The sequence below is a fragment of the Myxocyprinus asiaticus genome, chromosome 13 (genome assembly GCF_019703515.2).
Source record: "Myxocyprinus asiaticus isolate MX2 ecotype Aquarium Trade chromosome 13, UBuf_Myxa_2, whole genome shotgun sequence".
Lineage (NCBI taxonomy): Eukaryota > Metazoa > Chordata > Actinopteri > Cypriniformes > Catostomidae > Myxocyprinus > Myxocyprinus asiaticus.
Genome location: NC_059356.1, coordinates 48272648 through 48296948, shown reverse-complemented (window position 1 = coordinate 48296948; position 24301 = coordinate 48272648). Strand labels below are relative to the sequence as shown.

At 39.5% G+C, this 24301-nt stretch overlaps 1 protein-coding gene, 1 long non-coding RNA gene and 3 other non-coding genes across 6 annotated transcripts in view; 4 read left to right on the top strand and 1 right to left on the bottom strand.

Annotated features, from left to right (window-relative positions):
• The window catches only part of LOC127449851 (sphingosine kinase 1-like), a 33026-nt gene extending 22669 nt beyond the window's left edge, over positions 1 to 10357 (bottom strand). For both annotated transcript variants that reach the window (XM_051713444.1, XM_051713445.1), the window contains exon 1: positions 9892 to 10357. In XM_051713444.1, the coding sequence (XP_051569404.1) occupies positions 9892 to 10318 (427 nt within the window). In that variant the 5' untranslated portion in view covers positions 10319 to 10357. The remainder of the gene's footprint in view (positions 1 to 9891) is intronic.
• Positions 10358 to 12703: 2346 nt separating this feature from the next.
• Positions 12704 to 14016, top strand: LOC127449922 (uncharacterized). The gene is made up of 5 exons (XR_007898870.1): positions 12704 to 12851; positions 13039 to 13097; positions 13351 to 13390; positions 13593 to 13648; positions 13885 to 14016. It is a non-coding gene; the product is annotated as an uncharacterized LOC127449922 (long non-coding RNA).
• Positions 13199 to 13275, top strand: LOC127451045 (small nucleolar RNA SNORD49). Its single transcript, XR_007899055.1, has one exon. It is a non-coding gene; the product is annotated as a small nucleolar RNA SNORD49 (small nucleolar RNA).
• Positions 13446 to 13522, top strand: LOC127451046 (small nucleolar RNA SNORD49). Its single transcript, XR_007899056.1, has one exon. It is a non-coding gene; the product is annotated as a small nucleolar RNA SNORD49 (small nucleolar RNA).
• Positions 13741 to 13809, top strand: LOC127451044 (small nucleolar RNA R38). The gene has a single exon (XR_007899054.1). It is a non-coding gene; the product is annotated as a small nucleolar RNA R38 (small nucleolar RNA).
• Positions 14017 to 24301: the final 10285 nt, after the last annotated feature.

Genomic DNA, 24301 nt, shown 5'->3' with positions numbered 1-24301 from the left:
ACAAGGAGGTTACCCTATGTGACTATACCCTCCCTAGCAACCGGGCCAATTTGGTTGCTTAGGAGACCTGGCTGGAGTCGCTCAGCACGCCCTGGATTCCAACTTGCGACTCTAGGGGTGGTAGTCAGCGTCAATATTCGCTGAGCTACCCAGGCCCCCCGATGCATGACATTTTTTTAAAATGCCGTCACAGTCACACAATTTTCATGAGATCAGGCTGTTTCTTCTGGAGGTGGAATCTGGGATTTTCAGAAAAGTGTGCTTGAGATAATCTGTCTTTATTCTTGCTTAAGTTTAAACTGAAGTAATGGTTTCACATCCATAACCAGAGAACAACAAAAGAACATAGCTACGATTCTAAAAGTAGACTTCTATTTTTACTCTCAGAGAAAGAGATAGATGTATGCGTTTCATTTTTCTCGCTGATAAAGCTCTCAGCATCACGGTTTCACAGCTGGTGAGCCGTGTGAACATATGGTGAGGTGTGCATGTGTGTGTGTGTGTGTTTACTATTCTCTGTACATCAGTGTTATTGTCTGAATGTGTCCAATCCAAACACAAAAGCACAAGTATTGAAAAACATCTTGGGTTAATCTCACAAAACCTGTCAAGAACATATTTCACTCCTTAATTAAAGAACAAATCAAGAAATATTTTGTTCGCGACCCATTTTACCTCCCTAATCTGATGTGTTTCCAAGAGAAACAGGATATTTAATGTGGAAAAATATAGGGTGCGAATTGATTTTTATCCATTAGGAATTAAATGGATCTTGAAAAGTGGGTGTTTCATAGCAGAATGGATGCAGTTGTTTGGAGGTTCTTCTCTGTTTTAGAGACAGATGAGAAAGCTGTCTGTCATGAAGGAAAAATCTAAAGCACCTCTTCAGCTCTATTCACAGCAGATTAGTATGTTCTTAGCATGTCCTTGTGTGATGAATTTCTGTCTGACGGACTGATTGCTGTGTGCCATCAAGGCCAGCGTTCTAAACATCATTCAACAGCTGAAACGACGTCTTTTAGAAAGCCAGAGCTATCAACAGATGAAGACAGACATTCTTTGTGTTAAAGTCTTGTTGACCTCGTCTTAAATGCAGAATAAAATGCAAAACATTTATCTTGAAATTCTGCATTCTGATACCACTTTTATGCAAGAGAGGTTTCAAGTAATTTCAAAACGACCTGCAGAACAACTTCACCCATATGAAAGATAAAAATCCAGAACGAGATCTCTAATATCTCAACTGTTTCTCCTAGACAGCTATGGGACAGGAGAGCAAATGGAGACTTTTTAGTCTCCTGCTTCTCAGATGTTTCTCCTGAGAAAAAGATTCCAATAATCTCACATGTATCCCCTGTAGAGTTTCACTAGAGATCTCAACAATGTCTCAAACTGTGCTCAGATTTGCCAAGACACCAAACTCTGCAATTTAAAGTCTCAATATTCTTTCTTAAGACTAAATGATTGGAGCTATGCAATTTACGATCATTTTATAGCCCTATACTTTTAATACAAGTCATCAATTTTTTATTCTCCTGCTAGGGCATTTTTGGAGAAACATCAAAATAAAGTTGATACTTCAATGAAACATAACTGAGAATTCCATTAAGTCCCCTGAGCTATGAAAGAGCAACATCTGAGCAATAAGTGTGCATCACAGTCTGATTGTGTAAATTGTTCTGTGATCAGCTCTTTTCGCAGTGACTGCAGGTGTGATGTATTGAGCGCTGTCCTCAGTGCTGAAATCAGTCCTAACGGCTCTTGTTTGTGTTCTTGACCCGTTTGACCCTGAGGTCAGGTGTTTGTTTACAGCTGGAAACTCTCTCTCTCTCTGTGGAGACGGAGATAATGATGCCAGCTTGCAGTCTCACAGCGGCTTTCCACTCATTATCACAGAACAAACAAATGAATCAAATGGACAGAAACACTCAGGCTAATATATGCAATGTGCTTACTGCAGGATTTGAATAACTAGATTTGTACATTTTTTGTGAGTGGTGTTTGCATTTGCAAAACCTATTAAGTGGTTGCTAAAGTGTTCTGGGTGGAGACTAGGGCATTGCTAGGTGGTTGCTAGGGTGTTCTGATTCATTGTTAGGGTGTTCTTGATGATTACTAGGGTGTACTTGGGGTTGTTTGGTGGTTACTAGGCACTTCTGGATGGTTGCTAGGGCATTGCTAGGTGGATGCTAGGGTGTTCTGGGTGATTACTTCGATAAGCTTGGAGTTGTTTGGTGGTTACCAGGGTGTTCAGGATGGTTGCTAGGGCATTGCTAAGTGGTTTCTAGGATGTTCTGGGTGGTTGCAAGGGTGTTCTAGGTGATTATTCTGGTGTTCTTGGGGTTGTTAAGTGGTTACTAGGCAATTCTGGATGGTTGCTAGGACATTGCTAAGTGGTTTCTAGGATGTTCTGGGTGGTTGTTAGGGTGTTCTGGGGGATTACTACTGTGTTCTTGGGGTTGTTAGGTGGTTGCTTAGTTGCACTGGTTAGTTGCTAGGGTGTTCTAGGTGTTTACTAGGGTGGTCTTTGGGTTGTTAGATGGTTACTAGGCAATTCTGGATGGTTGCTAGGGCATTGCTATGTGGTTTCTAGGATGTTCCGGGTGGTTGCTTGGTGGTTGTTAGTAGGGGTGTAATGATCTATCGATCTGGATCGATGCATCGATCCAAAGACCAACAATCCAATGTTATCGATACATTGTAACTTTATTTTAATACTCTCATGTCAGCCACGTCCGTACACATTTCCGTCAGGCAATGAAACAATCTTATTACATTCATTTAACTTTATGAGCAGTAAATATGCTTTTCATGTGGGACACGGATGTGCACAGGGTCTTTGAAGCCAAATTGTGCTCTGCTATCTGTGCGCACGCATCAGCCGGGCTTCCCGTGAAATGCCAGCTCCATTGACAGGATCTGTGCGAGCGCATCAACCGGGCACTCTTTCAAATGTGAGCTCTCATGACAAATGCAGAGTGGCTCACATGCGTGATTAATTCAGGCTTCCATCGATATCTTTGCACATGCGACCCATTCGAATTTTACGTGAGAATTTGCTATTTTAAAGTACCATGGAAAAGTTCATGTGAAACATCTTGACAACATTTTGTATACCTCTACTGTCCCTGTATTGCGAGAAATCAGGAGTAAAAGTGTGAAACTTCAGGGAGGAGATGTAGTGCATGATTGGCATTGTTGTTCTATTGAGTGTGAGGCCAGAGACTATTTAGCAGAGAGAGACAAGTCACTTCCTTTTAAATGAATAGGAGAAATTGGAACGCCCAACCAAGAAGCTCTAGCACCCAACAGTCAATGGATGTTGAAAGGAAGTCCGCCATGCAAGTAAAAGAGCCATTCACCTTTTAGATACAGACGTCACTTGTCAATCAACTTGTTAATGAGCACATTTCGTGTTTTAGAGTAATATGAGGTCAACATTCGGTTGAGTGAAACGTGGTTGATTCATGCATTAAAAAAATCAGTAAACACATTTAAACTGAGGGATTATAAGACTAGTCTTCCACTGGCCACGACATGATACACGGGGTGAGATACTCGCTCAATTCACTGACTTATGCAGCCGAACTGCTCCGTGTTATAGCTCCCTGTAACTGGGAGAATGGGATGAGATAAGCTGACTCTGGATCAGTGACTCCAAGCAACGTTCTACATCAATTGTGTATGCAGAGAAAATGTCTTAGTTTCTAAAAAGATCATACATTTTTGTTTTATAATAAACAAGTAGTTTGATTCATGAAACAAACCGTTTTTATGACATTTTGGTAGCATTAAAAAACGATTCCATTCAAGTTGTATCAAAATGCCCCTTTGAAGTTGTGGCGTCTGTACTAGAGGTCTGCATGGGCCTTAAAATGAAACCCGACCCTACCCGGCTCGAACGATACCATCAGATTTTAAGCCCGAACCTGAAATCGCTTACTATCTAATTTCTTCTCCTAACAAGTACTGTCGCAATAGGCTGTATTTTATGTAAGCATATTCGTAACAGTACTGAAACAGTAAACATACACAGTTTCAACAAAGCACGGCAGCTCCTCAGTACACTAGAGCAGAAGGGGAAAAAAGAATTGCCTTACCGTTTATTTGCTGAAACTTCAATTGGTGCAGAACAATCTGGAATAATATGAAACAGTGCAACAGTTCCCTCTATGCAGCCTGAACTTCTTCAGATTGTTGAATCTTTGGAACAACTGTGCTAAAAACAATCTAGACGCAGCGTAAAGAATGAAACAGAGTGCAGGTGTCTCATCATGCGACAATTTGAAGTTCTTTTTAACTTGACATGGTGTTTAAAATATGCCAGTCCTGTGTGAGACACTGAAGAAGCGAGACACAGTGCAAATGTCAAAGACATTTGTTCAGCATGTGTTTAAACAATGGGAAAACAGAACAGACGTGCACAATAACACGTTCAGAGTGACCGGCCCCTAACTGGTCTGTTCACGCGTGTCTGTGAGTGAGAGCGTGTGTGCCAAACAAGTTCGGTAAGCCTGTTTATTTTTTCATTAATTACAAACCCGAACCTGGTCCGAAACCCGTCGGGTTCTCAGGTCTCGTCGGGCCCGGGTCAGGTTGCAGACCTCTAGTCTGTACGCACCGTGGATCAACTCAAAACAAGCGTGCACTGAGATGACTTAAGTGAAACATATTCAATTATTCATCAGACTTATTCCTTGAACATGTTAGACTGGCATTCCTCAGTAAATGTTATCCTGACTTTTGAAATACATCTCAAGTTGACTCTGGCATTGTCGATGGGCACTGCACATGATGGCATATATGATGCAGGTTCAAGTGCTGGACTTTGCTGATTTAGGTAAGTGGTTATTCTTCATTATTCATATTGGCTGCCATGTTGATGGAAAAACAAATCATGCATATTCATGTTATTGATTCTTTATTATAAATATGACGTGAAGACCTAATTTCTAAATATCTGTTTGTTTACTATGTTGTTTTGACAAGAGTGTTGTACAGTTGCTAGCATGACCTGTAATGTCTCTTGTATGCAATGCATGGCTTATATGTATTGAATGCATAGCATAGCAGAAGAGAAAGTGGCTGTGAGAAAAAAGTAACGCAAAAGTAATGCAAAAGAAAAGTAACGCTTTACTTTCCATTAAAAAAAAAAAAAACTTTTTAATTAATTACGTTATTTTTTAAGGAGTAATGCAAAATTCTAACGAGTTACTTTTTAAAGTAACTTTACCCTACACTGCTCTTGGGGTTGTTAGGTGGGTGCTAGGATGTACTGGGTGGTTACTATGGCATTGCTAGGTGGTTTCTAGGATGTTCTGAGTGATGACTAGGGTGTTCTTGGGGTTATTAGGGTGTTTCTAGGCTGTTATGAGTGGTTGCTAGGTGGTTGCTAGGATGTTCTGGGGGATTACTAGGTTGTTCTTGGAGTTGTTCTGTGGTTGCTAGGTTGTTCTGGATAGTTGCAAGGTTCTTCAGGGCAGTTGCTATGGCATTACTAGGTAGTTGCTAGGTGATTATATTGTTCTGTGGGATTACTAGGTTGTTGTGGGGGTTGCTATGATGTTCTGGGTGGTTGCTAGGATGCTCTGGGAATTACAAGGTTGTTCTTGGAGTTGTTTGGTGGTTGCTAGGTTGTTCTGGATGGTTGCAGGGCATTGCTAGATGGTTGCTAGATTCTTCTGGATAGTTGCTAGGTTCTTCAGGGCAGTTGCTATGGCATTACTAGGTAGTTGCTAGGTGATTATATTGTTCTGTGGGATTACTAGGTTGTTGTGGGGGTTGCTATGGTGTTCTGGGTGGTTGCTAGGATGCTCTGGGAATTACAAGGTTGTTCTTGGAGTTGTTTGGTGGTTGCTAGGTTGTTCTGGATGGTTGCAGGGCATTGCTAGATGGTTGCTAGATTCTTCTGGGTGGTTGCTAGGTGATTTTTATAGTGTTCTAGGTGGTTGCTAGGGTGTTCTAGGAGTTGTTTACTAAGTCAAAGGAGTCCACCCTTAAGACCAAATATACTGGTCTCTAGATATGGCTCAGGTCCCTCCTTCAAATCTTCAAATCTAAGTCTATCTCTTCACCTGTTTTATCGTCTGTATCATTTATGTCTGTAGCTTAATACTTAGGAGTTAGTTCAAATTATTAACACTAACTATGCACATTTGTAATAGAGATGCTTGACTTATCAAACACCACTAATGAATTGACTGATGTGAATACTGTCAGTAATATGTGCGTTTGAGCAGAAACTCACAATATTAGTAATGGATCATTGGCTATATTACTGATGTTAAACATATAACAAACATAATCAATCACAAATTAAAGCCTCAAAAAACACAGAAACCACAGCTTGTTAATGAAATGAATATTTTAATAATAATTAAGTGAATGGGGTGTAATTAAGTGATCAGCTGGATTAGATGTATGTGTCATCAGTGTGTATGTGCAAACGTGTGTGTGTGTGTGTGTGTGTGTGTAATATGATTTTAAGCTGCATCAAAGCAATCTGTCAGCATATCATATCTATATGAAAATACTAATCCTGATTTACAGCAGTATGTTTCACACACACACACGCAATAACACAACACAGTACAGCTGGACGCCACAGTAAACAGAGGACATGTCAGGCCGAGGGGCTTGTGGATTTATGATCAGATGCGACCTGACAGGATAATAGCAAAAAGAAGAGAGTTCAAAGTTCAAAGGGCACCATAGCCATCGGAGACCTGACAGAGAAAGATACGACAGACGCACACTAACACACACTCCTGTCAAGAACACCTCCAGGTCATATTTTACTCCAATATCAAAAGAAATAAATTAGAAATTATATTTTGCATAAAGAAAATGAAGCCTATATTTGTACAAAAAAAAAAAAAACAGTTTGCTTTATTGTCATGAAAATGATGTCACAATGCAAAAAAATCTTAATGCTCCTGAAAATAGGCATCACTTTCTTTTAACAAAACACCATTTCTTATTTTTTTCTTTAGGTTTTAGGGTAAAAATGTGACTCTACAAGACATGTTTTTACCCAGAGGGTATTTTATTATTTTGACAGAGAAAGACACAGATAGAGCCATACTTATACACAAAAAGAAATACATCCGAATGGGAATACGGTGCCAAGCAGAGACTTCTCAATTCACTGTCAGGAGACGAGCGGTCTGTCTTTGCACAGCACTGCAGAAATCCTCGCTCCAGCAGGATGAACTCTGATCCACCTCTGGAGTAACTGCATCTAATTTAGCATATATTACATTTCCTAAAGCACGCTTCACAGCATAAATGAAAATAATCTGGAGTTGTGCATGAACTCTAGATATATTACACAATAGAGGATGAAAGTGTAAGACCTCCTTTTGAGTTGCTTCCAGATTCATTTGGTGTGAAACCACAACATAGGCAGTGGTCTAAGCAAATTATATTTAATGGATCCAGGGGCGTAAGCACAGGAAGGGCAGCCGCCCTAGGGCCTGGGGTAAGAAGGGGGCCCACGATGGTCGACTAAAAGAAACCATAAAAATGACTGTGGGCCCGACAGGCGATTAAAAATTACCGAGGTCCCCCTAGGAGGGGGCCCGACAGGTTCTTTGCACTGGGGCCTGTAAGATCCAAGTTATGCCACTGAACTGATCTATAAAATTTAGAGAACATAGGGCAAGTTTTTCACCACTCAGTGCTGTATTGCACGCAAGGAATCTTTAAAGTCAACATGAAGCAGCATTTGCAACTCATTTCACTTCTGTAATGTGGCATTTTTCAGAGTCAAACATATTCAATTAGGTATTCTGGGTGGTTGCTAGGTGTTCAGGTGGTTGCTAGGGTGTTCGGGTGGTTGCTTGGTGTTCTAGGTGGTTGCTAGGGTGTTCGGGTGGTTGCTAGGGTGTTCGGGTGGTTGTTAGGATGTTCAGGGTGGTTGCTAGGATGTTCGGGTGGTTGCTTGGTGTTTGAGGTGGTTGCTAGGGTGCTTGAGGTGGTTGCTAGGCTGTTCTGGGTAGTTGCTATGGTATTCTGGGTGGTTGCTTGGTGTTCAAGGTGGTTGCTAGGGTGTTTGGGGTGGTTACTAGGGTGTTCTGGGTGGTTGCTAGGGTGTTCTGGTTAGTTGTTAGGGTATTCTTGGTGGTTGCTAGGGTGTTCTGGGTGGTTGCTAGGGTGTTCTGGGTGGTTGCTAGGGTGTTCAAGGTGGTTGATAGGGTGTTCTGGGTGGTTGCTAGGGTGTTCTGGGTGGTGGCTTCGTGTTTGGGGTGGTTACTAGGGTGTTCTGGGTAGTTGCTAGGGTATTCTGGGTGGTTACTAGGGTGTTTGAGGTGGTTGATAGGGTGTTTGGGGCATTTTGCTAGGGTGTTCTGGGTGGTTGCTAGGTGTTTTGGGCGATTGCTAGGGTGTTTTGGGCAGTTGCTAGGGTGTTGTGTGTGGTTTGTGGTGTTTATGGCAGTTGTTATGGTGTTATGGGTGATTACTAGGGTATTCTGCGCGGTTGCTAGGTGTTTTGGGTGATTTCTAGGGTATTCAGGGTGGATGTTGTTTGCTGGTCCAAATCAAAAGAGTTTACCCTCAAGTCTTTATGATATTCTGGTCTCTAGATATGACTTGGGTCCCTCTTTCAATGTAAGTCTATGGGTTTCTTGCCATAAATCTTGTGTAAGTCTAAAAACTTCTCCCCAACAAGCCACTTGATTTGAGGTATTTGTATCTGTAGCACAAACAGAAGTTACACACTGAAGTTTAATACTTTTAGGGTATAGTTAGGGGTGTGCATCTCAACTCAAAGTGAGTAAATCACATTTTACTGTCATCAAATTAACAAAGCAGGCAGATTATCAAAGCTCCTTCCCGAAACAGAGATTATTTGACAATAGAGAGAACTGACAACATCCACATCTGACAGTTCTGTGTCACTGCTGTTCTCTGTGGCATACAGGAAAAACTCATTTAAAATTAATGTCTCATGTTAAATAGTGCATTATCATCTGCTGGTGATCACACATGCTGAAACAAGCTCATAAATTACACATATATATGCAGCATGACCAGTGAGTAGTAAATGCCACGCTGTGCCCACAGCTCTCATATGCCAATACTGCCACTACCGTGTGCCTTAAAGGTGAAGTGTCATTGTTTTGATGTTAAAATATAATCACATCAATTTAATGCACTCTAATCTAGTTACAGTATTGTTTCAGTTGGTGCTGCTAGGCAGAGAAAATACACACTGCATCTTTAACCACATTTAACCAGAATTAAGGGAACAAACGTAGACATTTCTAACTGACTGTTACATCGGTCGCTATACCCATGCATGACAGTCATGTAACACTCGTCTCCATCCACTCATGTCTTCTGGATTTAGAAACAGGTCTTTCAGGGTCCTGCATGGAAATACTTCACTTATTCACGAGAAGCACAACACCTAGCAGGTCAAACTAGTTCTCATTAGGAATGTGATTTGAATACAGTAGATGCTTCAACATTTCCCTCCTGCATGGCAAACCCTGAATTACTGATCTGTTATGGTATCAGATGGTACTTTGATATAGCATAACAAGATACTGAATGATTGGCATATTCATATGCCATAATATTTGCATTATTATGTATTTATCCTGTAAAAGGGGGGCGAGGGGGATCATTGCCCCCCTAGATTTTCTTTGTGCACCCCTGAAACTTCTGATGCCACCCCTGGACCAATGCAAAACACAATCAAAGGGGACCAAGCCATGCAAAATGATCAAGCAGGAGCAATCCTGGTCCGACAAAGTGATAAGCAGTATATCACATCCACTAATATTTCCGTGGCACGTTTTTGTTTTGTTCTGTAATGCTATTAATAAAATGTAATTTGAGTTTGAACTTTTATGTTTGTGATTCTTGAATAAGTTTGTCTCTCACCGTGTGTGTGTCCGATGTTGTTTCGGATGGCTCGCGCCCACCGTTCCACCTCGCGCAGGTTCGCGTCACGCGACTCGTCTTCATCGTCATTCGCGTTGAGCGCGAGGCGAAAGCGCCGCTCCTCTCTCTGCCGGACCGGACCCCAGCCCATCCACCGGCGCCGGTTTGGGTAGAAATACGCGCAGAGATACGCGCCGTGGTCCTCGCGCTCGCCGGGTTGCGCGCGGCTCCCCACGCAGTCGCGCAGCTCCAGACGCTCCGTGTCTCGGGATGATGAAGCGGGAGAGGTGATCCTCTGGACCGTCAGGCAGCTGTCCGACAGACTCAGCGCGTATGTGACGCGTCCGGTCTCCGGGTCCGTGAAGAGCCCGTGCATGAGCGCGCGCGCGGCGGGCTCGTTCTGACGCGACGCGTCTGGTTCATCCATCCCGTGACGGGACGGTGCTGCAGTGAGTGCGCGAGCTGCCGCGGGACGCCCTTTAAAACAGACGTGTGTGTGTGTGTGTGTGTGTGTGTGTGTGTGTGTGTGTGTGTGTGTGTGTGTGTGTGTGTGTGTGTGTGTGTGCGTGTGTGTGTGTGTGTGTGTGTGTGAGAGAGAGAGAGTGAGAGAGTTGAAAGATCTCTCCCTAGTGATAGCAGAGCTGCATGACATTGAAATAACCAATGCAAATGTCTGAATGTCATATGCATGTTTTATGGCTTTCCAAGGTTCCTCAGAGAATGCCAAAAACACAGTACCATCATACCATGTCCCATGTCTAAAACGGCAAAGGGGTGCTAGAGGGGTCCCCTAAAAATATCAGTGAAAAAAGTGCAAAATAATAATAGGAAAAAAATAATCTTTAATGTTTTAACAATCAGAAATAAAAACATTTCTGCATAAAGTTTTGTTAAAATGCCTCGAAAGTTGTATTTTCTGCTATATTAGAGTAACGTTAAAGTATATACAAAGTACATATTTCCAAATAATATTTTCATAATTTATTTTGGCTTCAGTACAATAATAATAAAAATGGCAATTACTTAATTTGGTGTTAATAGTGCAGAAAATCCATGTTGTGAACTAAATATAAATGTAAATATTATATATATATATATATATATATATATATATATATATATATATATATATATATATATATATATATATATATATAAATTTAAAAATATATATAATATATTATCTACATTTTTATATTCCATTATATACATACATATATATATATATATATAAATATATTACATATTTATACATATCTTAATTTTTTATTTGGCTTTAGTCCAATAATAATAAAGACACCAATCATTTAATTTTGAGTTTTGCAAATAATTTAATAACAGGTTGTATTTATAAAATCATGCTCACTATAAGTCTCACACATATATGATTATAAATGATTATTTATACCTAATCATAAATAGTAAATATAGCTGCCTTTTTATATTTCAGAAAGGAGTCCCATGTGAGGAGATCATCATATTTGGGAGTCCTTGGCAAAAAAAATAAAAAAAGCTTGAAACCCCTGCCTGGTCTAAAAGACTATGGTAATACCATGGTACATGTTTTAAAAAATATGGTATTGCCATTGTACATGTCTAAAAAGAGCAAACAAGGTCTCTTAGATTGCTTTTCCATTGTTTAAAAATGTAATAATCTACTTTTTTTGGTACCATGTCCAAATAAATAAATAAATAGAAATTATTAAAATATCTGGAAAATATTTACTTTGCATTTAGTTGGCAACCTGTATTTTCTACACTATTAGAGTAATGTTAAATGCATTTTTCACAAAAGTTTTTGCAGATATGTTTTTATTTCTTAATGTTATTAATTAGGGCTGTCAATAGAATAATGGCAATTAATGATTTCCTACCAGTCTTCAGAAAGCAGAATTAAACCGAAATAAGGTCAAATTTAGTAAATGTTAACTACTTTATTTTTTTTTTCCTCTTTTTTTTTTTCCACTGATATTTGTCGTGGACCCTCTAGCAAACCCCTTGTGGTCTCCTGGGGGTCCTGAGGGCACACAGCAACAAACTAAAATGAGTCTGTTTGTGTGTAGGCTGTATCCGTGTGACAACTTGCCCCAACCTGACATATTTGAACAATCTTGTCCTGTGAACAGTTCAAATCTACCTTCATTATATAGTTGACTCTTGAATAAATGCATGCCAGTGTTGCTTGTGTTCACTTGTTTACCCAACAGATATTACACACATATGATACTGTAATTTTAATCTGCAGGATAGAATTCAACTAAATTATGCTTAATAAAAGAGTTTTGAACTAGTTAAACCAACATCCAAAACCACTGTTAGAGCAAACACATTTGTGCAGTTGGAGCTTTGACTCAAGACCTACAGCCCTTGTGACAACTAGCCCCGGTCTTCCTTATTAAATGAGTTTAGTACACACAACTAAATGCAGTCTATCTGTGAATCAAACATCTGTTTAAAAAAAAAAAAAGTGAATTAGATTTTAAAAACGATTTAGCTTCACAATCTCTTCCTGAATAAAAGTAAAAATATTTGTATCAATTCAATGCAGCTGTGGTTTTAAAAATCAAATATGACCAGTTCTTTTCCTGGTAGATCAATAAATCACATATCAGACCAACAGTGGAGTTTTTAATATCACAATAATGTAAAATAATTAAAATATATCATATTCCATTATTTATTCGTTTTTGTGAATAGTTTTAAATGATTTAAAAAATAAGGCTTTTATTTTGTAAAACGCTTCACTTCCTCAGCGCGCATTGCGATTTCCAATTGGTCCGAACTGGTCACGTGGGTCTTGACGCATTGAGGACTATAAAAGCGCATGCGCCAGACGTAAAGAGCTCTCTTACTCTGGTTACAACGTGGAGCTCGACGTGTTCTTAATGACTTTAAAACATGTTCATGATGCGTTACACACGAGGACTTGCGCGGGGTGCGTTTAGACCACCATAATGAATGTATGTTTGACTTGTTTTTTTACACTCCTGTGAGGTTATTTGTACTAAATGTGTTTTCAGTGTTGGTCTCGTGCACAGTAATGGCGCGCGGCGTGTCTGAACCCATGCTGCTTTTGCACTTAATATTGTCTGTACTTCATATAGAAACTTGAGTGTTTTTGGTTTTTAAAATCTCATTTTTACGCAGGGTTTATTTTCTCAAGATTACATGATGATCTGATGGCTATTCTACAGTGCACTGAAAAGGTGTGTATTAAAATTTAATGCAACTACCTTTTTTTTTGTTTGTTGTTGGACCAATGCAGTTCTGCAACTGTATTAGAGTTTTATGTATTTTAGTAACTGTGTTCTGTGATGAAAATGCTACATAGGAAGTGCCGTCTGATGCGATAACTGACGATGGAAAAGCAAAATCATTCTGAGATGCACATTTTGTCTAATTAAATTACAGGATCGTCAAGTAATGCTCGATCTGACCATGTGCTGTTTCTCTCCACAGGTGTAGTTCTGCATCTGAACACTGAATTGGTGTTAATCAGGTAACTGTTTGCACAAGTTCTTTACATTGACAGTTAAAGTGTTTTGGCTTTATTTTCCTGAGATGAAAATGCTACATAGGAAGTGCCGTCTGATGCGAGAACTGACGATAGCAAAGCAAAATTATTCTGAGGATCTCTAAGCTAGTGAGTCTTCACCTGAAACCCTTTACAAACACATCTGACTGAAGTTCTGTCTTCACAGAGATCAGAAGCAATGGTCTGGAACATCCCGCCCGGGTCATCTGGAACAAATGGCATGTATAAGTAGTTGCTGTATGTTGCAGAAAAAATGTAAAGTTCAATGGTCCTCTCTGGTGGTCTGAATCTTTCCCTTCTCCATATTTACTGCCACAAGCCTGTGATGAGACAAGTTATCCCTGTCTGAAGATCATGTTGAGTTCTTGTAATCTGAGGCTTGTACAGAAAGTCTTTCTATGATGTGTATGAGCGGCAGTTTTAACTGAAGTGGCCAATTCTTTCCTTTTTATAGGAAGTGTGCAAGATGACCATGATGAGAGTTGGGAGCGGGACCACGAGAATACCGAAACGCCTGAACAGATTGTTTTTAAAGATGTATTTCACAAAAGTCTTATTTGAAATAAAGCATATGAAAAGCGTGTTAAAGATGGAGTCGTATGTTTTCTTCAGTGTATCCAGGAAGTTCCGCTTTTCTAGCGGGTAGTCTGTCTTTCACAAAATGGGCATAAAGGATTCATTAATATTGAATTTTATTTTATTTGCTTGGCAGAATCTTTAATGCTACACTTATTCAATTTTTTGCAATTTAATCCCAGTGCTTGCTATGTTAACATCTGTCACCTGTTAAAACTAATCTACATCTCAGTTTGTTTTTAGACTTAAATGTCTGCTTTATTTCTAGAAATGTCTCCAATGTGGTCCTTAATGGACTTGGCATAAGCACTAATGTAAGCAGAACATTAATGTTTACTGTAGAGAGATTTTATGCATTTCCATGACTGAAGAGGGTCAGCTATTAAAGTGATGGTTCACTCAAAAATGACAATTCTCATTTACTTAGCCTCATGCCATCCCAGATGTGTATGACTTTCTTCTGCAGAACACAAAGATTTTAAGAGTTATTCAGCTCTGTATGTCCATACAAAGCAATTGAATGGTGACCAGAACTTTGAAGGCCCAAAAAGGAAATGAAGGCAGCATAAAAATAGTCCATATGACTTAAGTGGTTAAATCTTTATCTTCATATACGATATGATAGATGTGGGTGAGAAATCAATATTTAAGCTTTTTAGTGTTGTAGTATAACGAACAGGAGACCACTGATGTTTGAAGTGATTTTGGTGACTACACCGCATAAGAGTGAAGTTATTGAATATTTTTGTAGTATCATTTTTCGGTGTTGCACTTTGTAGATGGTCTTTGCGCACTTGTCTCACAGCCGTCTGCACGTAGAGACCAGTGTTATTTGTCCAGCTCTGAGGTCGACTTGTTTTGATGAAAATGAGGTTGTAGCTCGTTGTCTACCTTACTACGGTTGGAAAGAGTCGTCGTTTGTGTTTTAACATTTCGCTTATGAGTTATTGATCCGGGAAGTTCGAATCTGTGAATATACAGTACTGGGCACTTGTGAAAAATGTTGCATAGTGAGGATGTCTTCAAAAATAATGCCATAAATAGTTTTCATTTATCACTTAATGTCATACAAAGTCCAGTAAACATAAAAAAGCTAAATCAATATTTGGTGTGACCTCCTTTGCCTTTAAAACAGCACCAATTCTCCTAGGAACACCTGGACACAATTTTTCTTGGTTGTTGGCAGATAGGATGTTTCAAGCTTCTTGGAGAATTCACCACAGATCTTCTATCTATTTCGGCTGTCTCAATTATTTCTGTCTCTTTATTTAATCTCAGACTGACACGATGTTCAGTGGGGGGCTTTGTGGGGGCCATGACATCTGTTGCAGGGCTCCCTGTTCTTCTATTCTAATCTTTTCTATTTGCAGAAGTAATGTTTGGGAGTCTAACATTTATATTTCCTTTTGACACACTAAAGCTGAAGATATAACCATCTTAAGACAAATGTTTTTGTGAAACATCTTATGTGCCTAAAACTATTGCACAGTACTGTATCTTACATTTAGACAACAACAAGGAGAAAGAACAAAACAAAGGACAACCAGCTCAACAGATACTTCAACAGTAGACCTACTCAGAGCCATAGCAAGGTAATCTGGGCCCCCTGAGTGTATATTGCTCTGCGCTCCTTTCCTATTAAAAAATAGTTTAGAATTTTTTGTGGGGCCCCCTGTACCTTTGGGACCCTAGAATCGTTACCACTTTTCACCCCACTAGCTACAGCCCTGGGCCTACTCAATGTGTGCATTTGCATGTACTTTAAAAGTTTGATTTCAGTCAGACAGAAGCAATAAATCATCTTTTTTAAATGTCATGTAGTCAGACTGAAATCGTACTAGTCCAGTTTTTTCTAAATTGTACGAACAGACCTAGCTAATGCAAATGTAGCTCAGCTTCGTCCAGCTGGTATACACGTACGTATGGACTACAGTTGGCCCCTGCGTCAAACCGCCATTTCATGTAGGACTGTCGTATTTTATCTCCCTATTGGCAGTCTTGGAGAACTGTCAATTTGCTCGCAATGGATTTCATTAAGAAGCTACCAAAGATTTTGCTACCAAACATAAAAATGACATTACTGTGTGTGATGTTGTTGAGCAGATGGACAAATTCAATTAAATTCATAATTAATATTCACTCAGTATTTATGAATATTACTCTTTATCATTATGAATACTGTTTTTGGAGTTTTTATGATAACACTATGTAACACAATTTTGTTCCTGGGTAGTAAGTGTTATTTCCTAATTGCTTATGCCTCAAAAGTATAGAAAATGGCTATTATTCTCCACAAACTTTGCTTTTGTGACCAGGACAGTGATATTTTGAAATTTACCTATTTCCAATGAGAAAACGGGCGAATTTGTGTCTTTTCGTTCACATAAAATCAGAAAAAAACAACATATGAATCCTTCTTTATCTGTGGTCCGACGAAGACACCGGCTTTGACCTTTGCCTCAGACAGCTTAGGGAAGAAGTCTTGAAGGCTGCCGACTCCTTATCTAGAGCTCTGACAGATAGTTTTATAAGGCCCAATTTGATGTGCACTGGTGGCATCAGCACCTTCCGGGGGTCCACCTGCGGCTCCCACTTGACGTTGTTCCTCCCCACAGAGAACTCGGTCCGCTGTGGCCAGTCCCGTCTGTGGTAGTGCGCCTTGGTGTCCCTGCTGTCCCAAAGGCAAAGATAGCAGGGAAACTTGGTAAAACCGCCTTGGAGACCCATCAGGAATGCCACCATTTTGAAGTCTCCTATGACCTCCCTGCCGTACTCATCAAAAGTCAAGGCGTCCAGCAAGGTCTTGATGCTGTTGTAATCCTCTTTGAGGTGCACCGAGTGAACCAAGGGAAGAGACGGGTACTTGGTACCATTATGGACCAGCACGGCTTTGAATATTACTTTAGTATAAACTAATTTGGATTCATATGTTGTTTTTTTCAGTTTTTTTGTGAACGAAAAGACCCGAAAATTCACCCGTTTTCTCATTGGAAATGGGTAAATTTCAAAATATCACTGTCCTGGTCACAAAAGCAAATGTATAGCACCCTTCACAACACACATCATTTCAAAGCAGCTTTACAGAAAATCACGCATTAACAGAAAATGAAACTATAATATTTATAATGTCTTAGAGTCATCATTGTGTAGTTTGATAAAATATGATTGTGAATTGTGTTTAAAAATAAGTCATTAATTTTTTATTATATTTATTTATCACACATTATACATTTGCACATATACAGTTAAATTATTTTTTTCACATATCCCAGCTAAGCTGGGGTCAGAGTGCAGGGTCAGCCATGATACAGCACCCCTGGAGCAGATAGGGTCAAGGGCCTTGCTCAAGGGCCCAACAGTGGCAACTTGAACCCCCGACCTTCTGACCTTCCAACCTTCTGATCAATAACCCAGAGCCTTAGCCGCTGAGCCACCCCAGCAAGCAAGCCGAAGGTGATTGTGGCAAGGAACACAAAACTCCATAAGATGTTGGTTAATGGAGAAAAATAACCATGGGAGAAACCAGACTCACTGTGGGAGCCAGTTACCCTCTGACTAACAGCATGAATATAATGCCAATATTACTTATGTATAATGCAAGTCATGGTATAAAATGATTCAACTAAGTAAGTTTTAAGGGTCAGTGTTTAAACAAAGATTTTGTAAGAATTGTAAGATTAATGACTAATGTCTTTGAAGTCCATCCTGGATTAACTGCAGAAGTTCACATATGTAGATGCATTGTCCTTTGTTAGTTGGCTGATGAAGGATTTTGTTGGCAGTTAAATGATTGTCTATAAGAGTGCAGTCCATCAATAGACAAAGGTGATGCAGGCAGTGATCGATGAGGTGCATCGCAGTTCAACTGGCAGGTCATTTCGGTGAGGTTTCGGTGGGGTCCATCCTAAGTCCAAGGTTCAGGCAGTGGCATATGAAGTATCCCATGTCTTATGGTTGGAGTTGGCATCAGTTCATCCTCTGAAGTACATTAGGACTGCCAACGTGTACATTTAGTTAATTTTCTGCTTTTTCTATTAAAGGCTGCATTTTTCAATGCAAGGCAACATAGTGTATTTATTTTAGATTACCTCACCATGTCTGGACTTCAGACAGAGTCATATGTAGTTTAGTTTCAATAAATGTTTCGATAGTACAATTAACTCAATTATTTCGAAAGATGGTGGGAAAACTTGTAAGATACTTTGACATGTTGAAAAGTACCGTTTTGGTTATTTAGTCTGCAATGATCTAAAATAAAGTACAGAGCTTGCACTCAAGAAGGAAAATCTCTCATAAATTATAATGGATTTTCATAGTTTAAGATTGAAAGTCTGGGTCTATGATCTTGTTTTATAAAGGACTGTTACTCATTGCACGCTGAATTCAGTATATACTCAATCTAAACATGCAGTTTAGAGTCTAATGTATGGCACATCTCTCCTTTAGGTGACACTCGTCTGCTCAAGGGATTCAACGCTCCTATAGGTGCAATCGCATTAATCTTGTTTTATGACTCCACATCATACGGATATTCCTTTGTGGTACTTCTACAAGTTACAGTGTGTTGAAAATGATTCCTAAATATTAGAAACTTCTGCAACTGTATTAATAAAAGGACCATTCACTTCCAGTTCAGAATGGTTATGTTGCATGCTTGTAATTTTCTATGTGTGATCTGTGGATCATGTGCACAGCAGCAGAGATTAAACAATTTTAAAGTCCTGGCTTTCTTCTTTTTTTTCCATTTCAGACACTATTCATTTTATTCAATTTACACACTATGTGTGATTGCTGGTATGAATGACGAATGACTGAGTCATGCGCCTGAGCAAAATCGATTTCCCTGCGCAGAGTCGACTTCTTTTTGTAAACAATTCCCAGTGCACCTTGTGTAAAGTCTACTGGAGTAATTGCACTTTACAAGCTGTATTGGCCTGTTGGGGAAACTCAAATAGAGTGGCAGCATCAAACAAACTACAGATAAATTTGGAATAATGTACAGATTTTGCTCTTATGGAAATAAATTGGTACTTTTATTCACCAAAGTGGCATTCAACTGATCACAATGTATAGTCAGGACATAAATAATGTGCAAAATTACTATTACAATTTAAATAAAATGTTCAGAACTTCTTAAACTACTTCAAAGAGTTCTCATCAAAAAATCCTCCATGTGCAGTAATGACAGCTTTGCAGATCCTTGTTATTCTAGCGGTCAGTTTGTCCAGATACTCAGGTGACATTTCACCCCACACTTCCTGTAGCACTTGCCATAGATGTGGCTGTCTTATCGGGCACTTCTCACGCACCTTACAGTCTAGCTGATCCCACAAAAGCTCAATGGGGTTAAGATCCATAACACTCTTTTCCAATTATCTGTTGTCCAATGTCTGTGTTTCTTTGCCCACTCGAACCTTTTCTTTTTGTTTTCCTGTTTCAAAAGTGGCTTTTTCTTTGCAATTCTTCCCATAAGGCCTGCACCCCTGAGTCTTCTCTTTACTGTTGTACATGAAACTGGTGTTGAGCGGGTAGAATTCAATGAAGCTGTCAGCTGAGGACATGTGAGGCGTCTATTTCTCAAACTAGAGACTCTGATGTACTTATCCTCTTGTTTAGTTGTACATCTGGTCTTCCACATCTCTTTCTGTCCTTGTTAGAGCCAGTTGTCCTTTGTCTTTGAAGACTGTAGTGTACACCTTTGTATGAAATCTTCAGTTTTTTGGCAATTTCAAGCATTGTATAGCCTTCACTCCTCAAAACAATGATTGACTGATGAGTTTCTAGAGAAAGCTGTTTCTTTTTTGCCATTTTGACCAAATATTGACCTTAAGACATGCCAGTCTTGCATACTGTGGCAACTCAAAAACAAACACAAAGACAATGTTAAGCTTCATTTAATGAACCAAATAGCTTTCAACTGTGTTTGATATAATGGCAGGTGGTTTTCTAGTATCAAATTAGCAAATCAGCATGATTACTCAAGGATAAGGTGTAGTGGGCTAAAGCACATCCCTGGTAATCATAAGGTTGCTGGTTCAATCCCCACAGCCATCACCATTGTGTCCTTGAGCAAGGCACTTAACTCCAGGTTGCTCTGGGGGAATTGTCCCTGTAATAAGGGCACTGTAAGTTGCTTTGGATAAAAGCATCTGCCAAATGCATAAATGTAAATAAGGTGTTGGAGTGATGGCTGCTGTCTAGATTTGATCAAAAATGACTTTTTTCAAATAGTGATGGTGCTGTTTTTCACATCAGTAATGTCCTGACTATACTTTGTGATCAGTTGAATGCCACTTTGGTGAATTAAAGGACCAATTTCCTTCCGAAACAAAACCTAGAATACACCCCAATTTATATAACCGAGATGAATTAACACAGTATTTAATTATAATATTTAAAAGAAGGCATAAAATGCTAAGCATGGATTTGAATTGGTGAATCATATTTTGAATCAGTTTAGATACAATGAACCAATCCGCAAGAATGGTCGGACATCCCAATGCCCAATAGTGAAAAAGAAATATACCAAAACATACATTTATTTCATACTAAGTACTACAAATACATTAACATATCAATGTACTAACTGAAAATACCCAGTAATTGTACTTATATCATGCTTTCTTCAAATGCACACAAAGTAACTTTGATCACTGCAAATGAAGTGTTAAAGTAATATAGCTTTTAATTAGGGGAGGTACACATTGCATTCAAATATAGTATACTTTAAGAAAATACACTAGTTAGGTGCTTGTTTCCATGTACAACTTGTCTGAACAGTCTGTGAAATGATTATCATAATAATGAGATGTTTAAAGAGTACTTAAGCATACTTGAAATGGCCCCATTTTAGAACTGCACTATGGAGAATTTTTTTGTTAATAATGAACAAAATTAGATTTTTTAACAAGTACATGAAGATACTGTGTTCATGTCCTTATCTTGTCCCGGTTCACTACGTTAAGCGTACAATAAATGCAACACGGCAGGAGAGGCCTACAGCAGACAGTGTGGATGTTTATCGGTTCAGGTTATTAACTTGCTGTAATGCATGAATATTGTTTACTGCAGTGGCGTGGCATCTGGGTAAGCAGTTGCATATGGGCCCGGGATAAAGGGGGGCCCGGAAGGTGATTGTTACCGAGGGGACCCAACAACCCCCTGGCGTTCGCACTGGTTTACTGGTCGGTTTGTCATGCTTCAATTCGCTATATCCATGGAACGTTAATTACAACTTCCGGAATAATATAAGCCAGCTCAAAAACTTCCGGTGAAACGTCACTTTATGTAGCGGCATATATTTAATATTCTGATAGATACAGTGTAAATAGCCTGTAAGGCGATATTCATCTTTTTTTTTTTTTTTTATAGTTAGGCCTAACAGTTATTCACTTGTTCAATTAGATTCTAAAAATAAGTGAACGAAATGAAAAAGACGTTTAAATTTCAGCGTTGTGAGTGGACGACAGCTGAGCACTGTTGCGTCCCTCAGTGTTCATCCTCAGCAAAATTCAATTCGGCTATTAGTTTTCACACTTTCCCCTCCGACGACCAACAATGAAAGAAATGGATCTCACATATAAGAAGAGTCAACCTAACCATCTCTCACCATACCCATGTGTGTTGTCGACACTTTGTGTCAGAAGAGGTCACAGAGCCGGCTGAACTAGGAGGTAGGCGGAGGCTGAAGCCTGGTGCCGTACCTGTGTTGTTCCCCTTGAACAATTACTGTCTTGGAGTGAGAAGGCTTGGAGTTTGGGAACGGAGAGCGAGGCCAGAAATTGTGCAGAATGGGGAAGATGTTGGCCCTATATACGCCAACGATCATGATTAAGGCACAGCTCCGGACCCCGCATTTGTTGACGCTGTTCTCAGCGAAAACGATAGAATTCGCGACGAGATTGTACAGCTGAGGCAGCAGCTGGAGCAGTTGTCACTCAAACAGCGTTTTGGGCTACAGTGTTTTTCAGGCTCTGTACAGGGACATCCGTTTCTACACAAGGTATTTAAGCCTACTTTTTTAATAGCCTAAGTGACTCCTCACTAATACCATAGTCTATTTTGTTATGTCATGTTTGTTCACTTCTTAAGTGCGATTGACTAATATTTCTTGTTCTGTTATTCAGGCTTGTTGTTCAGGCTTTTTACTTTGTCCTTGGCTAACATAAAAAAACATAGAGCCAACTAAATTAAAGAGTTGTCCACAAACGTTACTTATGCCACTAAATGCGACTATAAATCTTGTAAATGTAATTTCCTCATTAACACTTAGGCTACAAGCAAATGTTCTCCAAGGCACAAACGTTTTAGGCAAGTTTCTAAGAATGCGAACAGACGGTCATACAGACAGATGAATGCAAGTTACTTGAGATTCACCTCTGACTAACAAAGTAGTGAACACGCTATCAAAATAAGAACCTCGAATTTACTAAAATACTTTTCACTTTTAACTAGACTCAAGAAATGAAAAGAAATGCAAGAAATATAAGCATACCATGACATTTCTATTTTTCCAGGTTCTCCTCTTATGAGCACCTGATGTGGTTTTGGCAGCTCATCGAACCATCACTGCAATTCATGGTTCGAGTTTCCAGAGCAAGAACTACAAACAGTGACTCTGCAAAAAGTGCTGCCATGGTATATTATTACAATTACTTTTTATGATTTTATCATGTAAACATAAACATTAATGTCATATAACAATAATAACCTATTCTGCATTACAGCAAATGTAAGAATATTTTTTAAATATATTTCATCTGACACAGTCTTTACAGCCAATAGATGAACTGTTCCTCTTCCTGAACTACCTTGCGCTTGGACTGAAGCAGAGGGACCTGGCTGATCGGTATGGGGTCCATCAATCTACCATCAGAAGGATCATCCTTACATGGAGCAGTTTTTTGTTCTGTATTCTTGGCTCACTGCGAATTTGGATGCCCCAACACAAAATTAATGAGCACTTGCCAGTAGAGTTCAGAGATTACGCAGTCACTACCGTAATCCTGGACTGCACGGAGCTCAGATGCCAAACACCTACCTCTCCTTTGCTCCAAAGTGAAGTGTATTCAAACTACAAGTCCCACTGTACCCTGAAGGGAATGATTGGTTTGGCCCCCCATGGTGCTATAACCTTTGTTTCTCCCCTCTTTGCTGGCTCAGTAAGTGACAAGCAGATCTTTGCAGAGTCAGGAACACTTACATTGCTTAGGCAGGATATGGCAATAATGGTGGACAGAGGCTTTCTTGTGGATGACTGTGTGCCCTGTAAATTGTACAGGCCTGCATTTCCTTCTGGGAGACCTCAGATGCCAGCACACGAGGTCAAGGAGACCCAGGCTATTGCACATCTGAGAGTGCATGTTGAGCACCTTATTCACCGTTTAAAGGAACACAAATTCTTTGACATGGTCATCCCCCTAAATATGTTTGGTAACATTAACCAGCTCTATGTAGTTGCATGCTGTGAGTGGTGGTGGTGTAGTGGGCTACAGCACATAACTGGTAATTAGAAGGTTGATGGTTCAATCCCCACAGCCACCACTGTTGTGTCCTTGAGCAAGGTACTTAACTCCAGGTTGCTCTGGGGGTATTGTCCCTGTAATAAGTGCACTGTAAGTCACTTTGGATAAAATGCATAAATGTAAATGCATGCCTTCTGTTAAATTACCAGAGTGGCCCACTTGTAAAAGCTTGGTCTAAATAGAGGCATCAAGACCAGTATGCAGTTCTGTTTAGTATTTAAACTATTTTACTGTTGTTAGCTACTGCTATTGTTACATGATAAAGAATGGATTTACATCTCTACAACTTCATACAGGGATCTGTATTTTTCCCTCATTTTCAGTTTCATGCTTCCAGTGAATAAACCTACATTTGTTGTAACTGCCTTTTTTTTAAATGGCTCCCCAAAGCATTGTGTATTTTATTGTGCTTCATAACAAACAGCGTTTAAACTATACTATTTTTAGGTACTAATGAGTTATAACCTCAAACACTCACATAAATAACATTTATAAGAAAATATGTAATTTAATAAATTAATGATGACATGTTCAACTACATAACATAATTTGTATACATTGTTGTAAGGGGGTTTAGTGGAAAGGAGGAGGCGAGAACCGGCTTAATAATATAAATAATAATTTAATAAACAATTTAAACAAAACACATAACTATAAACACATAGTACAGCTGCCTGCAATTCTCTCTCTCGAACTGTCGTCCCCGGCCGCCTTTATCCCTCGCGCGCCCCATCAAGCTGATTGGGGACTGGGTGTGTCTCATTCCAGCCCGGCC